Source organism: Parasteatoda tepidariorum, chromosome 1, assembly GCF_043381705.1.
Source record: "Parasteatoda tepidariorum isolate YZ-2023 chromosome 1, CAS_Ptep_4.0, whole genome shotgun sequence".
In the NCBI taxonomy this organism is placed as follows: Eukaryota; Metazoa; Arthropoda; class Arachnida; order Araneae; family Theridiidae; genus Parasteatoda; species Parasteatoda tepidariorum.
In genome coordinates, this window is record NC_092204.1 from 36,309,030 (window position 1) to 36,329,255 (window position 20,226).

The following is a 20,226-nucleotide window of genomic DNA, read 5'->3' on the forward strand; positions in this document are numbered from 1 at the left end:
TAGTTAATTTGTTTTTTAATTAACAAAAGTGTTATTTAAATTGTATTAATGCGGTTGTGTTGTATTCAGTAAACGGATAAGCTAAAATATCCCAATTTGAAGGAAAGAAAAAAACCTTTTGGAAATGAAAATGTCCCCGTCAGATGCATGCCTGTATATAAATATATGTGTATATATATATATATATAATNATCAGGAAAATGTTAGTCTTTAAAACTCTTTTTCACTACTTGCTAATTCATCTTTCAAAAGTCATTTCCCTACTACTATCGGTGCATTTATGCTTTGTTTCATTTGAGTTAACAATAAATATAATTTATCGTTAGCATTGGTTCTAGCTGATTCGATAAAGGAAAAATTCTGTTTGCAATCACAAAATGTAAACTGTTTAAATTTTTATTAAAAAATTATGGTAAAATAATCGGCAGCAATCAGTCCTTCCAATTAGGATAAAGAACATTTTTTACCTTTAGGGTTTTGAAACCGTTTAGAACTAGTACTGTTATAAAACCATGAATACAAAATACAGTTTTTAACCATTTAGAACTAGCATGGTTTCAAAATCGTAAAAAAGAAATTTAACTGACTTGGCTTTTATGCCAGGCTTTTCATTAGGTAATGGGCTTTAGAGAGTGCAGGACACTGGAAACTGTTCATGTGGTGAAATGAATGAAGGAAATATAGTGGCGTCAGCGCTGAGACTCGAACCCCAATGCTGTCGGTTATGAGATTGACAGATTAGCCCTCTTGGCTATAATATGTACGCAGTTACAAGAAACTAGGCGGCTTCCTTAGGTGAGCTTAGTTGGTGCTATAAATTTCAGGTTGTTTAACCATATTAGAAGAAAGCAGTTACGAAACAATTTTTCTCTCAGTTAACTATTTAAATACCATCTTATTTATGGTTATTTGACCGTATTGTTTGAATATGGTAAAACAACAATTAAATCAATCTAAAATATTCGTGAAAAAAAGCATTTGCTTACGCAAAATTTTGCGTAATTTTTCTGTTTTTTGGCTTACTATTTTCTGCTATAACTCGACGCTTCAACTTGCGTAAATTTTGACGCATTTTTGACATAAATATTATGTAAAAATAACGTACTCATCTCCTTCTTGCCTAGAAAAAAGTGGTAGATAAAATATTCGTGAAACAAACGTATTTGTTTACGCAAAATTTTACGTAAATTTTCCGTTTTTTGGCTAACCATTTTTTGATATAATTCGACGTTTCAACTTACGTAAATTTTGACCTACTTTTGACGTAAATAATACATAAACTGATTCATATCTAGTAAAAAGTGGTTGGTATAATATTCGTAATAGAAACGAATTTTTTTAAGCATAATTTTACGTGAATTTCACGTTTTTTCGGACATCCATTTTTTGCTATAATTCGACCTTTCAGTTTTATGTAAATTTTACGAATGCTTAGTAAAATTTGACGGTTAAATATACGTATTTTTGATGCAAAATTGATGTTTCTCTGATGGGTAGCATTTTTTTTCACGTGTACAAAAATGTTTCTAAATAAGAAAAAAGTTTTTGGTTTTATACTTCATTCATTCCTTTCAATTATTCTATTCGTTATGCGTTATTCAATTGACAGAACTTTACTACTATGTATTGGACCCCTCAAATATGGAGTCAGAAGAGCTGTTATGAAATTTGGATCCTTTAATAATAATTTTGCTTGTTTACTTCACCGTATCTCTGGAAGCTTTTAAGAATCGAAAGTTTTTGTGCACAGTGATAAAATACTTTTAATCAAAGAAAATTACAAGTTAAAAAGAATCGTCTTAAATATTTATCCGTTATTTTTGTAATTATTTTTATTATGTTATTTAACCCTTTAAAACTATCCACCTAATTGTATTGTATACTCAAGTCATTTTGAATAGTGGGAAGCTATTAATGATTAATTAATAGTCAAATTAAATTTTAATTTTAGGGGTATGCCAATTTTTACTTGACAATTTTTTGTTAATTTGCAATTTTTACAAAGTGCGTAATTTGAAAAGGCAAAATACAAAATTCGAACGAAATTGGTCGAAGAGTTGTTGGGAAATGTCACTTTAAAAATGCGGCTTTTTGAAAAGATTTTAAATCAAAAACTATTACCCCGATTTTGTTAAAATTTCGTATTTTGTTGAAATTACATTGTTAAAAAATTTGAGATAGTGGGTTCTCGGGTCTGATTCTTTAACTTAATTAATAGTTAGCGATATTTAATTGGGGTATTGAGTTCACGCCATTAAACCAATAAGACTGACTTTTAATTTGTGAAAATCCGGTCAATAGAACAAAAGTTATTCATGGTAATATCTTTTTTTTTTTCCTCTTTTTTTCCCCTTCTAATTACACTCTACATCTATTTCCTATGGTGATTTACTGTAATACATTTTTATCGAAAAAAAAAATTTTTTTTTATGTGTCGATTTATATACTCTCAGAAATAAAAGTCTCACCTTTGATGATTCAACAATCCTTGAACAGTATTTCTTTAATTCTGAAATCTCAAATATATGACGAAAATGTTTCCTCACCTCGAAACTTCATCGTAGTGTATTATGGGAGATTGTTCACTAGAATGATGAAACTAGAATAAAAACTGGACAATCGAAAATTTATGACAACCGGCTGTATGGTGGACAGGATATTGTCCTAGCACTAGGAAGATCGGAAGTTCTAATCCCGCATAGTTCATGGGAAAAATTGTTCTCTTTGTTTTATTTATCATTGTTGTGTTGTTACCCCTTTATGGTGCTCATGTTAAACTGAATGTTAGAAAAGTTACTACGGCAGACCCCATAAGATCTTTTTTATTTATTTATTTTTTGGACAAAATAGAATGATGAAACGTTTCTTTAATTTTGACGAAATTCGTTTCCTCGAAGAAGTGACGATAGTTATTTCATCACTTGGACGAAATTTTTGCTCAGAGCACATACAAGGAAACGCTTTCGTTAAAAACAAAGAATGTTTCGTGATAACAATTTCTTACAGCGCATCAGTCTCTTGAAAAACGCATAAACGGTGCTTTAATGTAATATATTTTCATCATAAAAAATGTTTTTTATTATTTACTATTAACTCTCAAAATGTTAAAATGAAAAAAGAAATCTTAGCAATTGATAGCGTCTGCGTCAAAAATTTGTGATCCATAACTTAATGAAATTTGTAATAACAAATAAATAAACCATAATATTAACAACTATAACATTCAAAATAAATTGCACGACACATTATTTTATTAGAATATTCAATGAAGCATAATTTTATTTTCACTTGAGTGCGTTTACAGAAAAGAAAAAAGAAAAGCCTCTAGAGCATGTCAAAACGTAATATAAAAGCACGATTTAGCATGTAAAAGCAAGATTTAGTTAAACAAATAAAGATAAGGAAACCAAAGTTATTTAAGGTGGAGTTCAAGCAAATGAGGCGGTTTACAATTATGAATCGATCCAATGAAGTGAATGTTTGAAACTTCTTGGATAAAATTATGTGGTATAAGGCAATTTTAGTGATTAGAATAATATTGTTCATTTTATTCCATTTGGAATGTTATTATTATTCGTAATGTTATTATTATTTTATCATTATAAGAATTTACCTTGAAATAATTATCGTTTTTTGAATTATTTTTTCTCGAAATTTTTAGTTTCCTTTATTTATTTAATAAAATTCAGATATTTAAAATAATGAAGTAACTTATAGCACAAAAATCTTTAACTCTGCAAAAAATTATAATGATAAATGGCAAAACATTTAAGAAAAATGCAACATTTATTACTTTTTCTCAACTCTTTGAAATGATTGAGGAAAAATATGAAGTATATTTTATGTTTTCGCAAGTTTCTTAACTTTAATAATTTTTTAACATAGTGTCATTGAGGTAATACAGGTAAATAAAACATCAAAACCAATTAATTCTACTTTTATTTTATTGCATATTTTCTTACGCAAATATTACTGGAGCCATAGTCCTTATAAAATAAGTTATAAAATATTTTCTAGTTAAAACGTTAATTTTTAACGCTCTTTAACGTAATGACAGTATTAAATATTATTTTCAGGAAATGTCAATGATTAAAATTGTGTTTTATTAAGGGGAGTTTTATTCATTTTTTTCAGGAAAATGCTAGTCTTTAAAACTCTTTTTCATAATTGTCTTTCACTACTTGCTAATTCAGCTTTCAAAAGCCATTTCCTTACTACTGTCGGTGCATTTATGCGTTGTTTCATTTGGGTTAACAATAAATATAATTTATCGTTAGTATTGGTTCTAACATTACCCAAAATTGAAAATTATGATTCGATAAAGGAAAAATTATGTTTGCAATCACAAAATGTAAACTGTTTAAATTTTCATTAAAAAATTATGGTAAAATAATCGGCAGCAATCAGTCCTTCCAATTACGATAAAGAACATTTTTTACCTTTAATGTTTTGAAACCGTTTAGAACTTGTACGGATATAAAACCATGAATACAAAATACAGTTTTTAACCATTTAGAACTGCATGGTTTCAAAATCATAAAAAAGACATTTAACTGGCTTTTCTTTTTTGCTAGGGTTTTCATTAGGTAATGGGCTTTGAATGGAATAAAGGGAATATCGTGGGGTCAACTCGAACTCCAATGCTGTCGGTTATGAGATTGACAGATTAGCCCTACTGACAATAATATGTATGCAGTTACAAGAAACTTGGCGACTTCATTACGTGAGCTTAGCTGGTGCAATAAATTTCAGGTTGTTTAACCATATTAGAAGAAAGCAGTTACGAAACAATTTTTCTCTCAGTTAACTATTTAAATACCATCTTATTTACGGTTATTTGACTGTTTTGTTTGAATATGGTAAAACAACAATTAAATCAATCTAAAATATTCGTGAAAAAACGTATTTGTTTACGCAAAATTTTACGTAAATTTTCTGTTTTTTGGCTTACTATTTTCTGCTATAACTCGACGCTTCAACTTGCGTAAATTTTGACGCATTTTTGACATAAATATTATGTAAAAATAACGTACTCATCTCCTTCTTGCCTAGAAAAAAGTGGTAGATAAAATATTCGTAAAACAAACGTATTTGTTTACGCAAAATTTTACGTAAATTTTCCGTTTTTTGGCTAACCATTTTTTGATATAATTCGACGTTTCAACTTACGTAAATTTTGACCTACTTTTGACGTAAATAATACATAAACTGATTCATATCTAGTAAAAAGTGGTTGGTATAATATTCGTAATAGAAACGAATTTTTTTAAGCATAATTTTACGTGAATTTCACGTTTTTTCGGACATCCATTTTTTGCTATAATTCGACCTTTCAGTTTTATGTAAATTTTACGAATGCTTAGTAAAATTTAACGGTTAAATATACGTATTTTTGATGCAAAATTGATGTTTCTCTGATGGGTAGCATTTTTTTTCACGTGTACAAAAATGTTTCTAAATAAGAAAAAAGTTTTTGGTTTTATACTTCATTCATTCCTTTCGATTATTCTATTCGTTATGCGTTATTCAATTGACAGAACTTTACTACTATGTAATAGCTCTTCCTATTTTGCTGTCATTCCGGCAAATTCTTCAGCTCATCAATTATAAGGCCTTTGATTGGTAATGTTACTGGAATTACTAATGGACTAAGATACGTGAATGTAGCTAGCCCAGGTTGAAATGTTCCAATCAATTTAATCACGCAATTGAAAAAGTTTTGCTGGGAGACATAGATTTCTAAGTCTGACATCGTTTGATTTCTTTTTAAACCATTTGGCATCATCACACCTTTTAGTCACCAACTGTTAGAAATACCGATGTCAAGTTTGAATTGAAATAAAGATAAAAAAGAATGGCGTATAAAAGCAGAACTTTTTTTTTTAGAAATTGATTCATTTTATTGGGAAATATTTTGAAAATAATTTCATATCAAATGTGTCTAATTATTGAATAGCAATATATATATATATTTTTAGCATTTAGTGTTAGTGTGCATATACTGTAGACTGCGTTCAGTTTGACAATCAATCGTCGGATAAAGATATGTTTTTTACGATAGTTAACTCTAAGTATTTAAGGGAATTTTTGCATTTCGAAAAAGTGGGTTTTGAATTAAAAGAAATTTTATAGTTTTGAGATTTTGTGTTCGAATTAATTGTGTTCGATAATAATTGTGTTCGAATGAGATGTTAATAATTGTGTTCGAATGAGATTTTGTTTAGAATTAAAATTCTAACAGTGTACTGTTAGAATTTTAATTCTAAAAATACTTTAAAATAAGCAGCAGTACTCTGCCCATCCAATTAACCGCAAAATTTACGGTGAAGAAATTTTTTTTTTACTTTTACGGTTGTGAAATCGTTTAGAACTAGTATGGTTATTAAACCATGAATACAAAACTATACAGTTTTTATACAGTTACCGTTTTTTAGAGATTTGTAACAGTAAAACTTTACAGTTTTTCGTACAGGTTTCTTACAGTTTCATACAGGTCTACCATTTACATCACTAGCAGGGTTTCAAAACCGTAAAAAAGAATTTAACTAGACAGAGCTTGTCCTTTCGTTATGTAATGGTTATTGGAGAGTGCTGGACACTAGAAACTCTTCATGTGTAGAAGAGAAAGGAGGAAATACTGTGGTGTCAACGCAAGGACTCGAACCCCCGTTCTGACCGCCATGAGACTGACAGATTAGGTCTCCCTCTCTCACTGCATAAATACGTACGCAATTTTAAGGAACTAAGTGGCTTCATTAGGTGAGTTATATAGTGCGATAAATTTCAGGTTGTTTAACCGCATAAAATGAAAGCAGTTTGTAAACGATTTTTCTCACAGTTAATTATTTAAATACCATCTTATTATGCTTCTTTGACTGTTTTGTTTGAATATGGTAAAATAACAATTAAATCAATTGTTATGTAACCATTTATTCCGAGAAATTTTTCAACAGTGTTGTAGTGAATACTCTGTATAACATTAAATGATTTTTAAATTTTAACTATACTAAAATTTTTATCTACAAGTTACAAATTGTAACATCTTAACAAATGAAATGCTTTGATGAAATTAAATTATTTGAAATGCATTCATTTATCACTAAATTATATTCATTTTATTTTAATAAACTCTGTTTTATTTAAATCATTGCACGCCCGATATTTGCACGCCGCATTGCCTAGGCATTGCACGCCCGATCAATAATACCCAATGGGTCATTTCATTTTTCAGAATGTGGGATATGTTATCCCTTGCCTTTTTTTTAAACTAATTTTCTTATAAAGATTTAGATTTTTTTTTGTCCTTAAGAAACTTTTTAAGGTTTTTAGTTTTATATTTTAAAAGGATTGAATTTACCATGTCATAAATATTATGATTAGCAGCTTGATATAATTAATGACACATAAAAGCAAAGTTCTTTTTTTCTTTAAGAGTTGCTTCGTTTTATTGGGATTATTGTATTGAAATTATTTTATTCTATTGAGATTATTATGATTTTATCAAATACTTTTAAAATTCATAATTGTCTTTAAAAATTCACTATTATAAGTCAGCAAATTCCACAAAAGTTATACTGAGAGAAAACAGGATTGTTAACATTTTATTTACACCATTTGAGTTCTTATATTAGAGTTTTATTATTTTTTCACTGATGACTTTCGAACCTAATTTTAGATAATTTATTCGATTCACTGTGTAAAATTGTTTGAAATTTGTTTCTTTTTCTTGAAAAATTTATATTAAAAACTAACGTCTCAGATTAGTTTTTTTATTTTTTTTTTATTGTCTAATTATATTTACTTTTGTTGAGTATCAATAAATATCATCAATATTCATTTTGTTCAGTTCGTTTTAAAAGAAACATTTGTTTATCTAACTGCTGTTGCGAAGAATGAAAAATAATTAACTATTTGGTTTAGACTCACATTTTTATAAGACTTAAATTTAAGTAGATAATGTTCATTATCTTAATGTCGATAATCTTAAATATTATTTTGTTAAGACAATATTCTTAATCTTTAACAGAACAAAAAAAAAACTAAAATTGGGTTTTAAGATGGATTTAGTTTTGTTTCAAATTGGAAATATACTCTCTTTGAAACTATAAATGGTTAAAAAAAAAAACTATCCAATATGCCTTCGTTTCATAAAGAACCTAAAATGTACACATTTTAGTATAAAAATTACTAAAATGTACACAATTTTGATCTATTTTAGCGACACTAAAAACCAATATGTGCTAATTGTTAAAGCTAATTTTGGTTTTTAAGCCTATTCCATTGTGGATACATTATTATTCCAATTTAGTTTACAGGGGTCTGTCCAGACATTTTGTGAAAGATCCGTTTTTCGTGAAATTGGGAAAAAATTACTCACATTTTTTCAATCAGCTTCCGCTTTTATGAATTTGTGCAAATAGGGTCCGTTATTGCAAAAAAAAAAAAATTTTCAAGGAGTTTTTAAATTGTAAAGACATTCATGATAATGCTCAACACTGTAAAATTATAATTAAAAAAATTAAATTTAAAAAAATAAACAACAATTGCTGCTTTTAAATTAGAGATGCAACATGCAAATATTTGGTATTTAGCCTATACTGCTGAACGCAGAATATTCATTTCGGACGAATAATGGAAGAATCGTCTGCCGAAGACAAAACTTAATTCGTTTACATCCATCTTTCTTATTTTCTGCCCTGGAAAGGGTTTATTCGATTAACAAAATAATAATGAAGATAAACAAATTTGTGAAGGGTCCGATTAAAAGAAAAATCATTTTATGAAGGGTCCGTTTTCATAGAAAGATATTTTGTGAAGGGTCCGTTAACGGTCCCAAATTTCTTCTAAACAGACAGACCCCTGGTTTATCTGTATATCCAAAATAGATTAAAATTTTATCCACTTTGGAAACATCACTTTTGCAATTTAGATTCTATAGGTATTCAAAATGTATTATAAAAACCGTTTATTTGATTAAATTTATACATTTTCAATACTTCATTACAATATTTCCCGAATTTTTTTCTCCTTGTAGTTTAAAACAATAAACCCCTTTATTAATAAGTGTTTCACCTCCAACTAATTAGAATTTTTAAAACATCATGATAAAACAATTAATAGACCTTTGATTGGTAGCGTTAGTAGAGTTATACTAAATAGACAATTCTAATATACCTAATTCCTTTTAAAATGTTCCAATAAATTTAAACATGTTAACCGATGAAAAAACAAATTAATATTTTTTTAACATAACATGTAATGATCACAAATTAAAACTAGACCATTTGTGTTGATTTTACTTTTTTATGGTTAAAAAATTTCGTTTCATGAAAAAGTATCCATATTATGGAACTAAGTATCTCCACCTATATAGTGATTGACGAATCATGGGTTATAGTTCCCTTGTCGTAAGGCTAACCGTAAGAGGATTTTGTGGTTTTGCTTAGTTCAAAATTACAACACTACGGAGCTAAACATTGTCCGATATAGATCAGCTGTTCAACTCCGGTTGAAAAATAAATTAAAAATAATTTGGAGTAAGTCCCTGAAATGATTGAGCAAAATTGGTGGCGAATTTTTTTTTATATTCTTGGAAAGCAATGAAATAAAGATACATATTTTAAGTGTTAGTAATAGTAATTTTGCAAAAGCTATCTTATATCAAGAGAAAAGAAAGAAAATGCTAGCTAAAACCGGAAGATTTTAAGTACTTATACTTTTGAATTTATCGTTTCATTTCAAGAATAAAATAATTTTTCATTCATTTAAGATAAAGCGATTTTCAACATAAAAGATAAAATAGTTTCACATACTGAGTATATCAAAATTAGGCAAAGTATCGTGTTTAATACATGAAGGTCATGGAACATATTCTTTCTAAAGGAGACATTTTGTTTCAAACTGTTTATCAGTAGGTATTGTTTCGAGATAGGTATCTTATAAGTTTCCGGAATTTCCAAAATTTCCTAATACCCCTAAACCACTGACACAGACATGTTTTTCACCATAAAACTCTCGAATAATGCTTTAATGAACCTTTAAAGTTGTTGCTTATCATTATATTGTATTATTCTCAAACATCTTATACATTCTAATTTCAATGCTCAAATTACAAGTATTTAATAAAATTAAAATGCGAAAATAATGCTTTCGCTGATACTACGCTAAATCTGGTTGAAAATTTGCTTAAATCAATAAAATGTATGAGAAAAAGATTTCTTAGAAATAATACCTCGAATAATTTTTCTTTGAAGTAAAATAGATCTTTTTTTATCTCACTGCGATTTGAATGGACTGCGGTAGGCTAACGATGTGTTATCAGAATAAATGATTTTAAATCAAATCATAAGACCTCCCATGGTAGGGAATATCATTGAAATAATAAGCAAATCACTTCTCTTTTTACAAGAACAATAGCTGTGAAGGGAGTGGAAATATTATCTTTACTACGCGCATTTGTCGGAAGAGAGACCATGTGAAAAAATAAAATAAAAAGATTCAACCAGGTCGTCAGTCCACATTTTTTTACAGTCCTCCTTGTGTCGTATTAAAAGCCCGAGTTGTAAAAAGGAATTCTGAGGTGGGCCGCCATTCTCCGTGGGTGTCCGCCTCACGACTGCAAACAAACGATCAGTTTATAGTTAAAAACCAACATTTTTTACTTTCCCTCTATCATTTGCTCACTGTTACAATAGGATCGGCATGTGAACTCATGAGGAATTTCTCATGCATGACGTCACGAACGAATGGGCGGAGTTTCGGAAGTGCTCTCGTCCTATGAGCAATATTCATCAAATAGAAAACGAAACGATCGATGCATGTCCACCACCCCAAACTCAGAAAAATAAAACCAAAACAAACAAAAACAAAACAAAAAAAAGGCGGGAGAAGAGAACATCGTAGTTTCGAATAACAAGATTCTTCGAGTCAACTCTGTTAAGAAATCGTCTGCTACGATTTAAGTTCTATCCAAGTTACGGTTTTGTAAAAGGTTTCGAATTGATGCTTGGCGGAATGGATGTGGAAGGCGGTCGCCGCATCGAACCGCCCTCCTCCCGTTGTGGGAGCGGCGGAAATCTTCTAACTTTCTCCATCGAAAGGATATTAGCGCCTGATTTCGGGCCCAAGGCCGATTTTAAACAAACCGGTAATTTGCGGTATCTCGGTTATTCCCTTCCCGCAGTCACTAGTGAAAAGCTCCCGGTGAAAAATTTCGAGAAGTCGTTTCTTCGTGAACAATCGAATGGTATTCACATTGAAGAGTCAGAATTGAAATTGCCTAGTTTTGAATTTCACAATCTTTTCAACTTTAAACCATATACGATTCGCGATGATAGATTTATAGCCAATGAATCATTCCTTAAATCTAATCCCATCAAAGCGTGGGAATATTTAAGAAATTATTGTTCCTTTGACCGAAAAGATTTGACAAAACTCTCCAGCAAAATAGACCACAGTTCACACATTAATGTGCCTAAAGATATTGCTAATAGTTTTAAATTTCCATCATCAGATGTTTCCTACAACAAATGTTCATATTCACCAAATGGAAATTCACACTCGAGTCCGATGGTACTTGATGAAGCTTCTCTAAAGAGTAATTCAGACACCAAATGTGAAAAAGACTATCTTCTCAATGACTGTTCCTTATCTCCCGCTTTAAACCTTAAAAAGCTAGGAAATGAGGCATTCAATTGGCCGAGAGCTATCTCGCCAAAAGACGATTCAATCTCAGACGATATTTATGTCAAACTTCATCAAACTACCGCAAAATACTCACCTGCGGATTCAAAGACATTGAAACTAACACCTTGCAAAACACCCGAGTTAAAGCCCTCTTATCACTATACAGATTATTTTGATCTATCATCTTCGCAATCTTCATCGGAAGAGAATAAATCCGAATTGATGAAACTTGAACTGAAACTAAGACACTCTTTCAACGATACCTGTGATACCCGAGGATCTACGGTGATTAGCGATTCCAACAGGTGCTCTCCGAGAAGTAACAGCTGTTCGTCTTTTAAGTCAAGCCCCCCAGCAGTCCGAGAAAATCACTTAAGACAATGCGATCTTGAGAAGACACCACCAATAGAACAATTAAATGCAGCAGTCAATGGAAAATCGATTAAATCGGTACAGACGTCGCAGTCTGCTAATAATAGGTCCGTTAATTGTGTTTCAAGCAGCAGCAATGAAAAGACAATAAACATTGAAGAACCAAAGCTCCCCAGTAATGAAACAACGAAACCTAGTGACTCTAGTGCAATAGAAGGAAAGGAAATTGACTTAGATAATGAAGAGGCTTGGCCTGTCTGGGTGTTCGCCACACGATACAGTTGTCGACCTTCTTCCGGTAAGTAAAAGATATGAATCAAAAATAATTTTATCGAAATTAGAGATTACAATGAGATTTTTTTCTCCATTAAGTCAAAGATTATATGAGTTACAATTACGAAGCATTATTCCTTACACAACAAGTATAAAATAAACATAATTTAATTTCTATATTAATATACATAGTTTCTTCTGTATCTCCAGCTACGCAAACTTTAAATAATGGTATAAAATGTGTCTTTAATATGTAGATTTAAATAAAACAAAATCATGCGTTAAAAAAAAATTTCAAATTTAATTAATAAATTTTTTTTTAATCATTCCTTAAAAGTATGGTAACGTATAATTTTTAGCATTTTCAATTTATTGTAAGATATTTTTATTGTGTTCTTCCTATTTTAGTCATGAAACTAAACCCAAATAATAAAACTTTGTTTCGTAGAATTTCATAAATTATTTAATTGTAATTAAAAAAAGTCGATCAACGAGGGTAATTATTTCATAACATAAACAAACACTATGTAAAAGCATACAAACTGGAAGAAAAAAAAAGGAAAAAAAAGAATTATACCAAATGTTCTCCAATGCATTGGACAAAATTTTCCAATGTATTGGTCTCAAAAAATGGAGGAAAAAAGGGAAAGAAAAATAGCATTTAAAGAAAAACAAGTTTTTTATGCTATACTCATTTCAATATAATAGATACGATATCAATTTAAAAGTGATAAGTGTAATAAAATACTGCAAGAAAAGTTATCTTTAAATAATTACAATTCTCCTGAATCGGTTGAAATTGTAAATACAATTTAAAAACAAAGGTCTTTATAAAGATAACTGCTTCAAAAAATTTTAATCAAAACAGTTCTCTAATTCTATGAATAATTAAAAAATAAAAGAATGGTAATTTGGTTGCTTTGTGGTTCTGAAAATAATTTCACGCAAAATTGAAAGATACAAGAATTTGATTATAATTAATACTCATGAAATGCTTGTAATTTTTTTTAATCTTAAAAAAATAATTAAGACACTAAATATATAAATAATAGTTTTCCTATAATGTTCCATATTTCCCACCAAATTAACCAATTTGCTTTAGATACCTTTTCGTGTTTTGAAAATTTTTAACTATAATTCTTTTAATGCCTTTTATATACAATATGAAATATATAATTATTGTAATAACGAAAATATACATGCAGTAGGTATCTGTTATCGATATTTATATGCAGCAATATAATTTTATCTAGATAACTTTTGTAAATTATTATAAAATATATGTTTCGTATTAGATATATATAAGGGAATATTTTTATAGTAAAAATGCAACACACTAATGAAAATCTTCTCCAATTATGGAGAACTCATAAAGAATAAATTTTTTTTTTGTTGTTTATTCATAAACTCTGAGTTATACAATTATTATATTCTCTATTTAGTAAAATGAATAAACTATGTGTTGGATAAAAATACATTTTTTTAAAGTTCATATAATCGAGAAACTACGAAAACAAAAGCTTTTATGAGTAAGCTACTGGAATACTGATGCATGTGTAAATCAATAATAGTAAATAATAAATGTTCAATAACTAGGGGTACTATTTCTCTCAATCTTTTTCACCTTATACTTTGTCTCGCCATCTTTCTTCGTAGTTTATAGATATTTTTTTATCTTTCAAAGTACGTAAAAGAAAGAATTCTTATCATTCGTATTAAGGTTTATTAATTAAGAGATTGAGGCATTATAATTATAAGTCACATTTCAAATTGTTCAGGAAAACGTTTATGTTTGTAAACACTCCAGTTTCCACGTAAGAAATAACATATTTCTGTGTATTCGTATTTTGCTGTTGTCTACTAAGGGAAACTTGCAAGGTACTTATCTGGAAACAATGCTAAGCAGCAGTTTAATGTACAACGACCATCTTTGGCTTTTCATTATGTTGCTCCAAACCCTCTCAATTTTTCACTCAAGTCATAATTAAGCTATAGCTTTGAATTGCATTGACTGCAAATAACGTAGATCATGACATAAGCATTGGTTGTAAGTGACGATTGTCATGACAATCATCCTAGACAATTTTTAAGTTTTGATCATCTTTTCGGTGCTTTAAATTTAACATTTTCAAAAATCGCTGATTTAAATTTTCAAATGGAATAATATTTTTATTCTTTGATGTATAAAAAAAATGTCTTTCAATTTCGACTTTTTTTTCTTCTTCAAATCATCATAAAACACCCGTAAATTTTTCAATAGCGAATTCCGTCTTGAATTAAAAATAAATAAATAAGGTATTCGAAAGGTGTTGTTAATAAGGTTGTTGTTGTTGTTAATTTACGTCGCACTAGAGCTGCACAATGGGCTATTGGCGACGGTCTGGGAAACATCCCGGAGGATGATCCGAAGACACGCCATCACAATTTTGATCCTCTGCNAGCTTTTATGAGTAAGCTACTGGAATACTGATACATAAATAAATCAATAATAGTAAATCATAAATGTTTAATAACTAGGGGTACTTTTTCGCCTTCTACTTTGTCTCGGGATCTTTCTTTGTATTTTGTAGACATTTTTTATCTTCCAAAGTACATAAAAGGATTCTTATCATTCTTATTAAGGTTTATTAATTAAGAGATTGAGGCATTATAATTATAAGTCACATTTCAAATTGTTCAGGAAAACGTTTATGCTTGTTAACACTCCAGTTTCCATGCATTTCTGTGTATTCGTATTTTGCTGTTGTCTACTAAGGGAAACTTGTAAGGTACTTATCTGGAAACAATGCTAAGCAGCAGTTTAATGTAAAACGGCCATCTTTGGCTTATCATTATGTTGCCCCAAACCCTCTCAATTTTTCACTCAAGTTATAATTAAGAGATAGCTTTGAATTGCATTGACTGCAAATAACGTAGGTTATGACATAAACATTGATTGCAAGTGACGATTGTCATGACAATCATCCTACATAATTTTTAAGTTTTGATCAACTTTTTGGTGCTTTAAATTTAACATTTTCTAAAATCGTTGATTTAAATTTTCAAATGAAATAATATTTTTAATCTTTGATGTTTAAAAAAACTGTCCATCAATTTTGATTTTTTTTCCTTCAAATTACCATAAAACACCTGTCAATTTTTCAACATCGAATTCCATCTTGAATTAAAAATAAATAAATAAGGTACTCGAAATCAGACTGTAGGTGATTTGAACTAAAATATTGGTACTTTGAATTAGAATGCAAGATTTTATCACCTGTTTAAAATTACAGCAATTTATAGAATATTAAGCTGAATTGATAATTTAGAGTGCTCATTTTCAGAAAAATCGGTTCAACCATAAACCATACTATCGGCACTTTGAACTGGAACATTGTGCGAATTTGCACTATGTTGAGAATAAAAACACGATTAATAAGATATGCTGATGATTCAATTTAATGTCGCACTAAAAAAGAAAAATCAGTATTGAATTCTAAAATCAATACTTTGAACCACATAAACGGTACTGTGAACCAGAGCATCGGTGCTCCGGACTAGAATATTGGTACTTTGAGCTAGAATATCAGTACTTTGAATTGGATCATCAGAATCAAAACATCGGTACTCGGAATCAAAATATCAGTACTTGGAGTCAGAATATCGGTACTTTGAACTGAAATATTGGTACTTTGAACCAGAATATGGGAGCTTTGAACAAGATTATCAGTACTTTGAATAATAACATCGGTACTTTGAGCCAGAATATCGGTACTTTGAACTAAAATATTGGTACTTTAAACCAGAATATGGGAACTTTGAACAAGATTATCGGTACTTTGAATAAGAACATCGGTACTTCGAACCAGAATAATCTTATTTTACTTGGAAAATTTGAAATCTTAAGCCTAAGTTTTTGTAATAATCCGTGAGAAAGTGAGAAAACCACTTGTCTATCAATCAAAGTACACTACTACTTCCTTTGAAGTTGTTACATCATCTGCTCCGTGACAAGAACATTAAATACAGTTTACCCAATCATTAGAGACAACCTCTTCAACTGCTTGCCAAAATCTCTGGAGCTGCTTTCCATTTAAGAAAAGAAGAAGAAAAAAAATGCCAGGGTTAAAGACAGAATTATCTGATTTATCGCACTCGCTGTCCCAAGTATATCATATTCTGATAAAGGAACACACGCAGTTGTATAATGTAAATCTCAGAAAGAAATTATTGTGACGATTTCTAAATAGTTAACAAATTGAATCGCCATTTGAGGAAAAACTTGATTTATGTTTCACCTGGATTGTAAAAAGTAATCTTGTTAGTTCCTTAAGTGGAGAAAAAAATCTTTATTAACTTTGCACAGTATCGAACATATATGCGTTCCATTTTTCTTATGAGCCACTAAAATTTACAGTTTTTTTTTATTTATTATTATTTTTATTATTTACGTTAGCACTTCTTACTAAGCATTTAAATTTAAATGCAATCCTCTTCATTTTTAAAACACTGCACATGCTGAGAAAAATTGGTTATACCATACTATCAGAACATAGAACCATACATATCAAGTTTTAAAAGGAAATACATTGTGTCGATTAGGTAATAGTTACAGAAAAATATTTAAAGCTGCACTGTAAAAATCCTGGATCAAATTACGGTAAAAAGTAACGGCACTCAGGGTGTCGGTACTTTTTAATCGGATCATGTTATAGAACAAAAAATCTGATTTACCATAATTTTTACAGTTATAAATAGCTTGAAATCAGCGAATCACTCTAATTAAATAAATATTACTGTAAAAATTACAATAAAGTATTTTACGGTAAAAAATTTGGTATTACTGGTAAAGAACACAAAGGGTCGATACTTTATACTCTAATTTGATTCTGAATTTTTTACAGTGTATTTCAGATGTTCCCAGATATTTCTTTTAGTGTTTCCATTGGTTTAATTGAATTTTCAGCTAAAAACCCAATAGAGAAAAGGAAATATTAGTAATCATTCATCTGCAGATCCTAAAGTTAAATGTTTTTAAGCATTTTTTCCTCTAAAGCAATGATGTAATAGATATCAATAAATAAATTTTTTTCACTCAATAATGGCAATTATTTTCACTAACTTACTTAAATTAATTCTAGGTTTTAAATAAAGTTTAATTTATAAAGAAAATTTCCTCCAAAATAATGAAAAATGTTCATTTCTGAAGCAGCGAAATCTCTATAGTGGTTAGTTATTTAAAATTCATTTGAATTTCAAAAATAGTTAGATTAAGAAATTGCTTATTTATTTCGTGTTTTAAAGAGATGGAGGGTTAAGGGACTTCTATTATTTCTATAAATATCTTATAATATGGATTTAATTTAATGATGTTATTTGCCCAGAATAAATTAAAATATTTAAAGCATCGATATACAATAATTAAATGTTTTGTAAACGGCTTGAACATTAGATGAATAAAATAAAGCTTTTGCGTTTTATTTGCACTTTCGTTTAATATGCATTTTGATACATAACTAATACAATAAATAACTGTCTTGGTCTTCTTGATCAATGTGTACACGTAAATTTTATAGCCAATGTAGAACTTTATATCAATGTAGACTACATACATTGATTATAAATTTTATGATCAATGTAGAACTTATAAACTATTTATTTTGATCTTCCTTTTCCTTTTTTGTTTGAGAAATTACAATCAATTTAAAAGAAGAAAAAAATTATCGTCATATTATCCATTATCGGGAAGGCATTTGAACAGATTATATAAAATACGGAATTGAACAATATGACATTGCGAATTATGGATACATTTATTATTGCAATATATTACACAATACAATATTATGAACAATATTTCCTACAATAATACGAACACAAAGTAGCTTTTGACTCAGTTTAAAGCATTCAAGTTATGTTAAGGTAACTTAATCTTTTAAGCATATTTAAAAGATTATTTAAAGATTATTTATTTATTTTAAAAATAATGTATTAAAATCAGCAACAATTAGCAAGAAAAACTTAGGTAAGCAACTGATAAGCAAAACAATTAATTAGGCAAAAATAAATGCATTATAAAACCTTATTAACATATTATATTTTTAAATCACTAAATATTTGTGCCGCGTATAACTTAATCTTAAGAACACTTAATTATATTTTACATCATTTATATTTTTTAATACAAATATGCTTTTTTTTTTAAATTAGGAAAACCTTTTTTAAAAATATTAAGATAAAGCTGTCTTTCGAATACAGAACATTTTTAAATCAATAAAAAGTTTTCAAGAAATGCTTATGTAAAGTAATCTTATGAACACGCAATAGTTTTTCAATGAATGAGTTTTTAAGAAATGTTAAGGTAACAAAAGCATATAAACATATATTTTTTTAAATCAATAACATTTTGATGAAATGTTGAGGAAAAGTTATCTTACAAACACTAATTTAACGAATTGCTTTCCTGAATTGTTCAGGAAACGTAATCTTATCAACATTTATTTCTTTTTGAAATCAATATTTTTTAATCAAGATAAATATGTATATTTTTTTAATAGAGAAAGCCTGTCAAGAAATATTTAGGTAAAGTAATCGTTGGAAAAAGTAATATTTTTTTTAATTAATAAATTGTTTTCTTGAATTGTTCAGGAATCGTAATCTTATCCACATTTAATTCTTTTTTAAATCAATAATACTTTTTAATCAATGCAAATATTTTTTTAATTTTAAATCAAGAAAACTTTTCCAAGAAATGTTTAGGCAAAGTAATTTTCGGAACAAGTAATATTTTTTAAATCATTAAAAAGTTTTTAAGAAGTATTAACATAAAGCACTCTTTAGAACATTTAATTATTTTTGAAATCTATAACATTTTTTAATGCAAAAACACCTTCTTTTCTTTTCTTTTTTTCAAATCAGTGGAACTTTTTTAATAAATACGAAGGTAAAGAAATCTCAATAAAATATTTAGAATGATTAGATATATTTTAGAAAAATGCAACAATCATCATAATATATGATTGTTTATCAGAAAAAAACATTATCAAAACCAGATCAATCTCAGAAACCGAAAAATCTTATAAGAACCATTTGAAAATGATTTTTAATAAAATGGGCAAATAGTATGTTTCATTATTACGATGCATTACGCAAATATTTAAACCATCCTCCTATACTACTACTCATTTTATGCAAAACTAAATCAAATATTCTCTTATCAAAAACTAAACCAGATCAAAAACTAAAACTAAAATTCTCGCATCTTGGAATTTTAATAATTAATTAATAAATTATTGCAGTTATTCAAATATTTCAGTTTCTAGACAGTTTTCAATTAAAAATGGAATTTTAGCCATGCCCTAATATGTATCCTGTTTATACCGGTTTGAAAAACCACAAGCACTAAAAAAGCTTTAAAATGTTCATTTTATTATTTATTTACTTTTATTTTCTTTTTTCCAAGATGATTCCTGACTTTGACATTCGTTTTGGGCATCAAGCAATTGATACGATAATATGGTGTTCAAAGTTGATTTGGTTGAAGTACAGTTTCTTGTTTTTTTTTTTATTAAAAATATATATTAACGAACTATAAAGTTTATTTTAAGTCATAGAGTAGGAATTTAAGACGCAAATTTTATTTTTGTGAACCAATTACAATGAATTATTTTTAAACTTTATTAGGCTTAATTTGCTGAAGTATCCTAACCTTGCTTGTAAATTCATTTTATGGATTAAAATTTGCTCCTTATATTTATGTAATCTGAATTTCGGAGAAACAAATTATAAAATATAAAGAAGAAAAAAGGTAATTAAAGGGGGAAAAAATTCACTTGAAAACTCGCGTGATTTTTTAAACATTTTGAGATACAAAAATAAAATAAAAAGTATAATTAATTTTATAAATTTTACATAAAA

At 28.5% G+C, this 20,226-nt stretch overlaps 1 protein-coding gene across 1 annotated transcript in view; it reads left to right on the top strand.

Annotated features, from left to right (window-relative positions):
- Positions 1-10,582: 10,582 nt before the first annotated feature.
- LOC107441561 (uncharacterized) overlaps positions 10,583-20,226 on the top strand; it is a 72,861-nt gene continuing 63,217 nt past the window's right edge. The window contains exon 1 of the mRNA XM_016054871.4: positions 10,583-12,355. Coding sequence (XP_015910357.2) covers positions 11,002-12,355 — 1,354 coding nt within the window. The 5' untranslated portion in view covers positions 10,583-11,001. The remainder of the gene's footprint in view (positions 12,356-20,226) is intronic.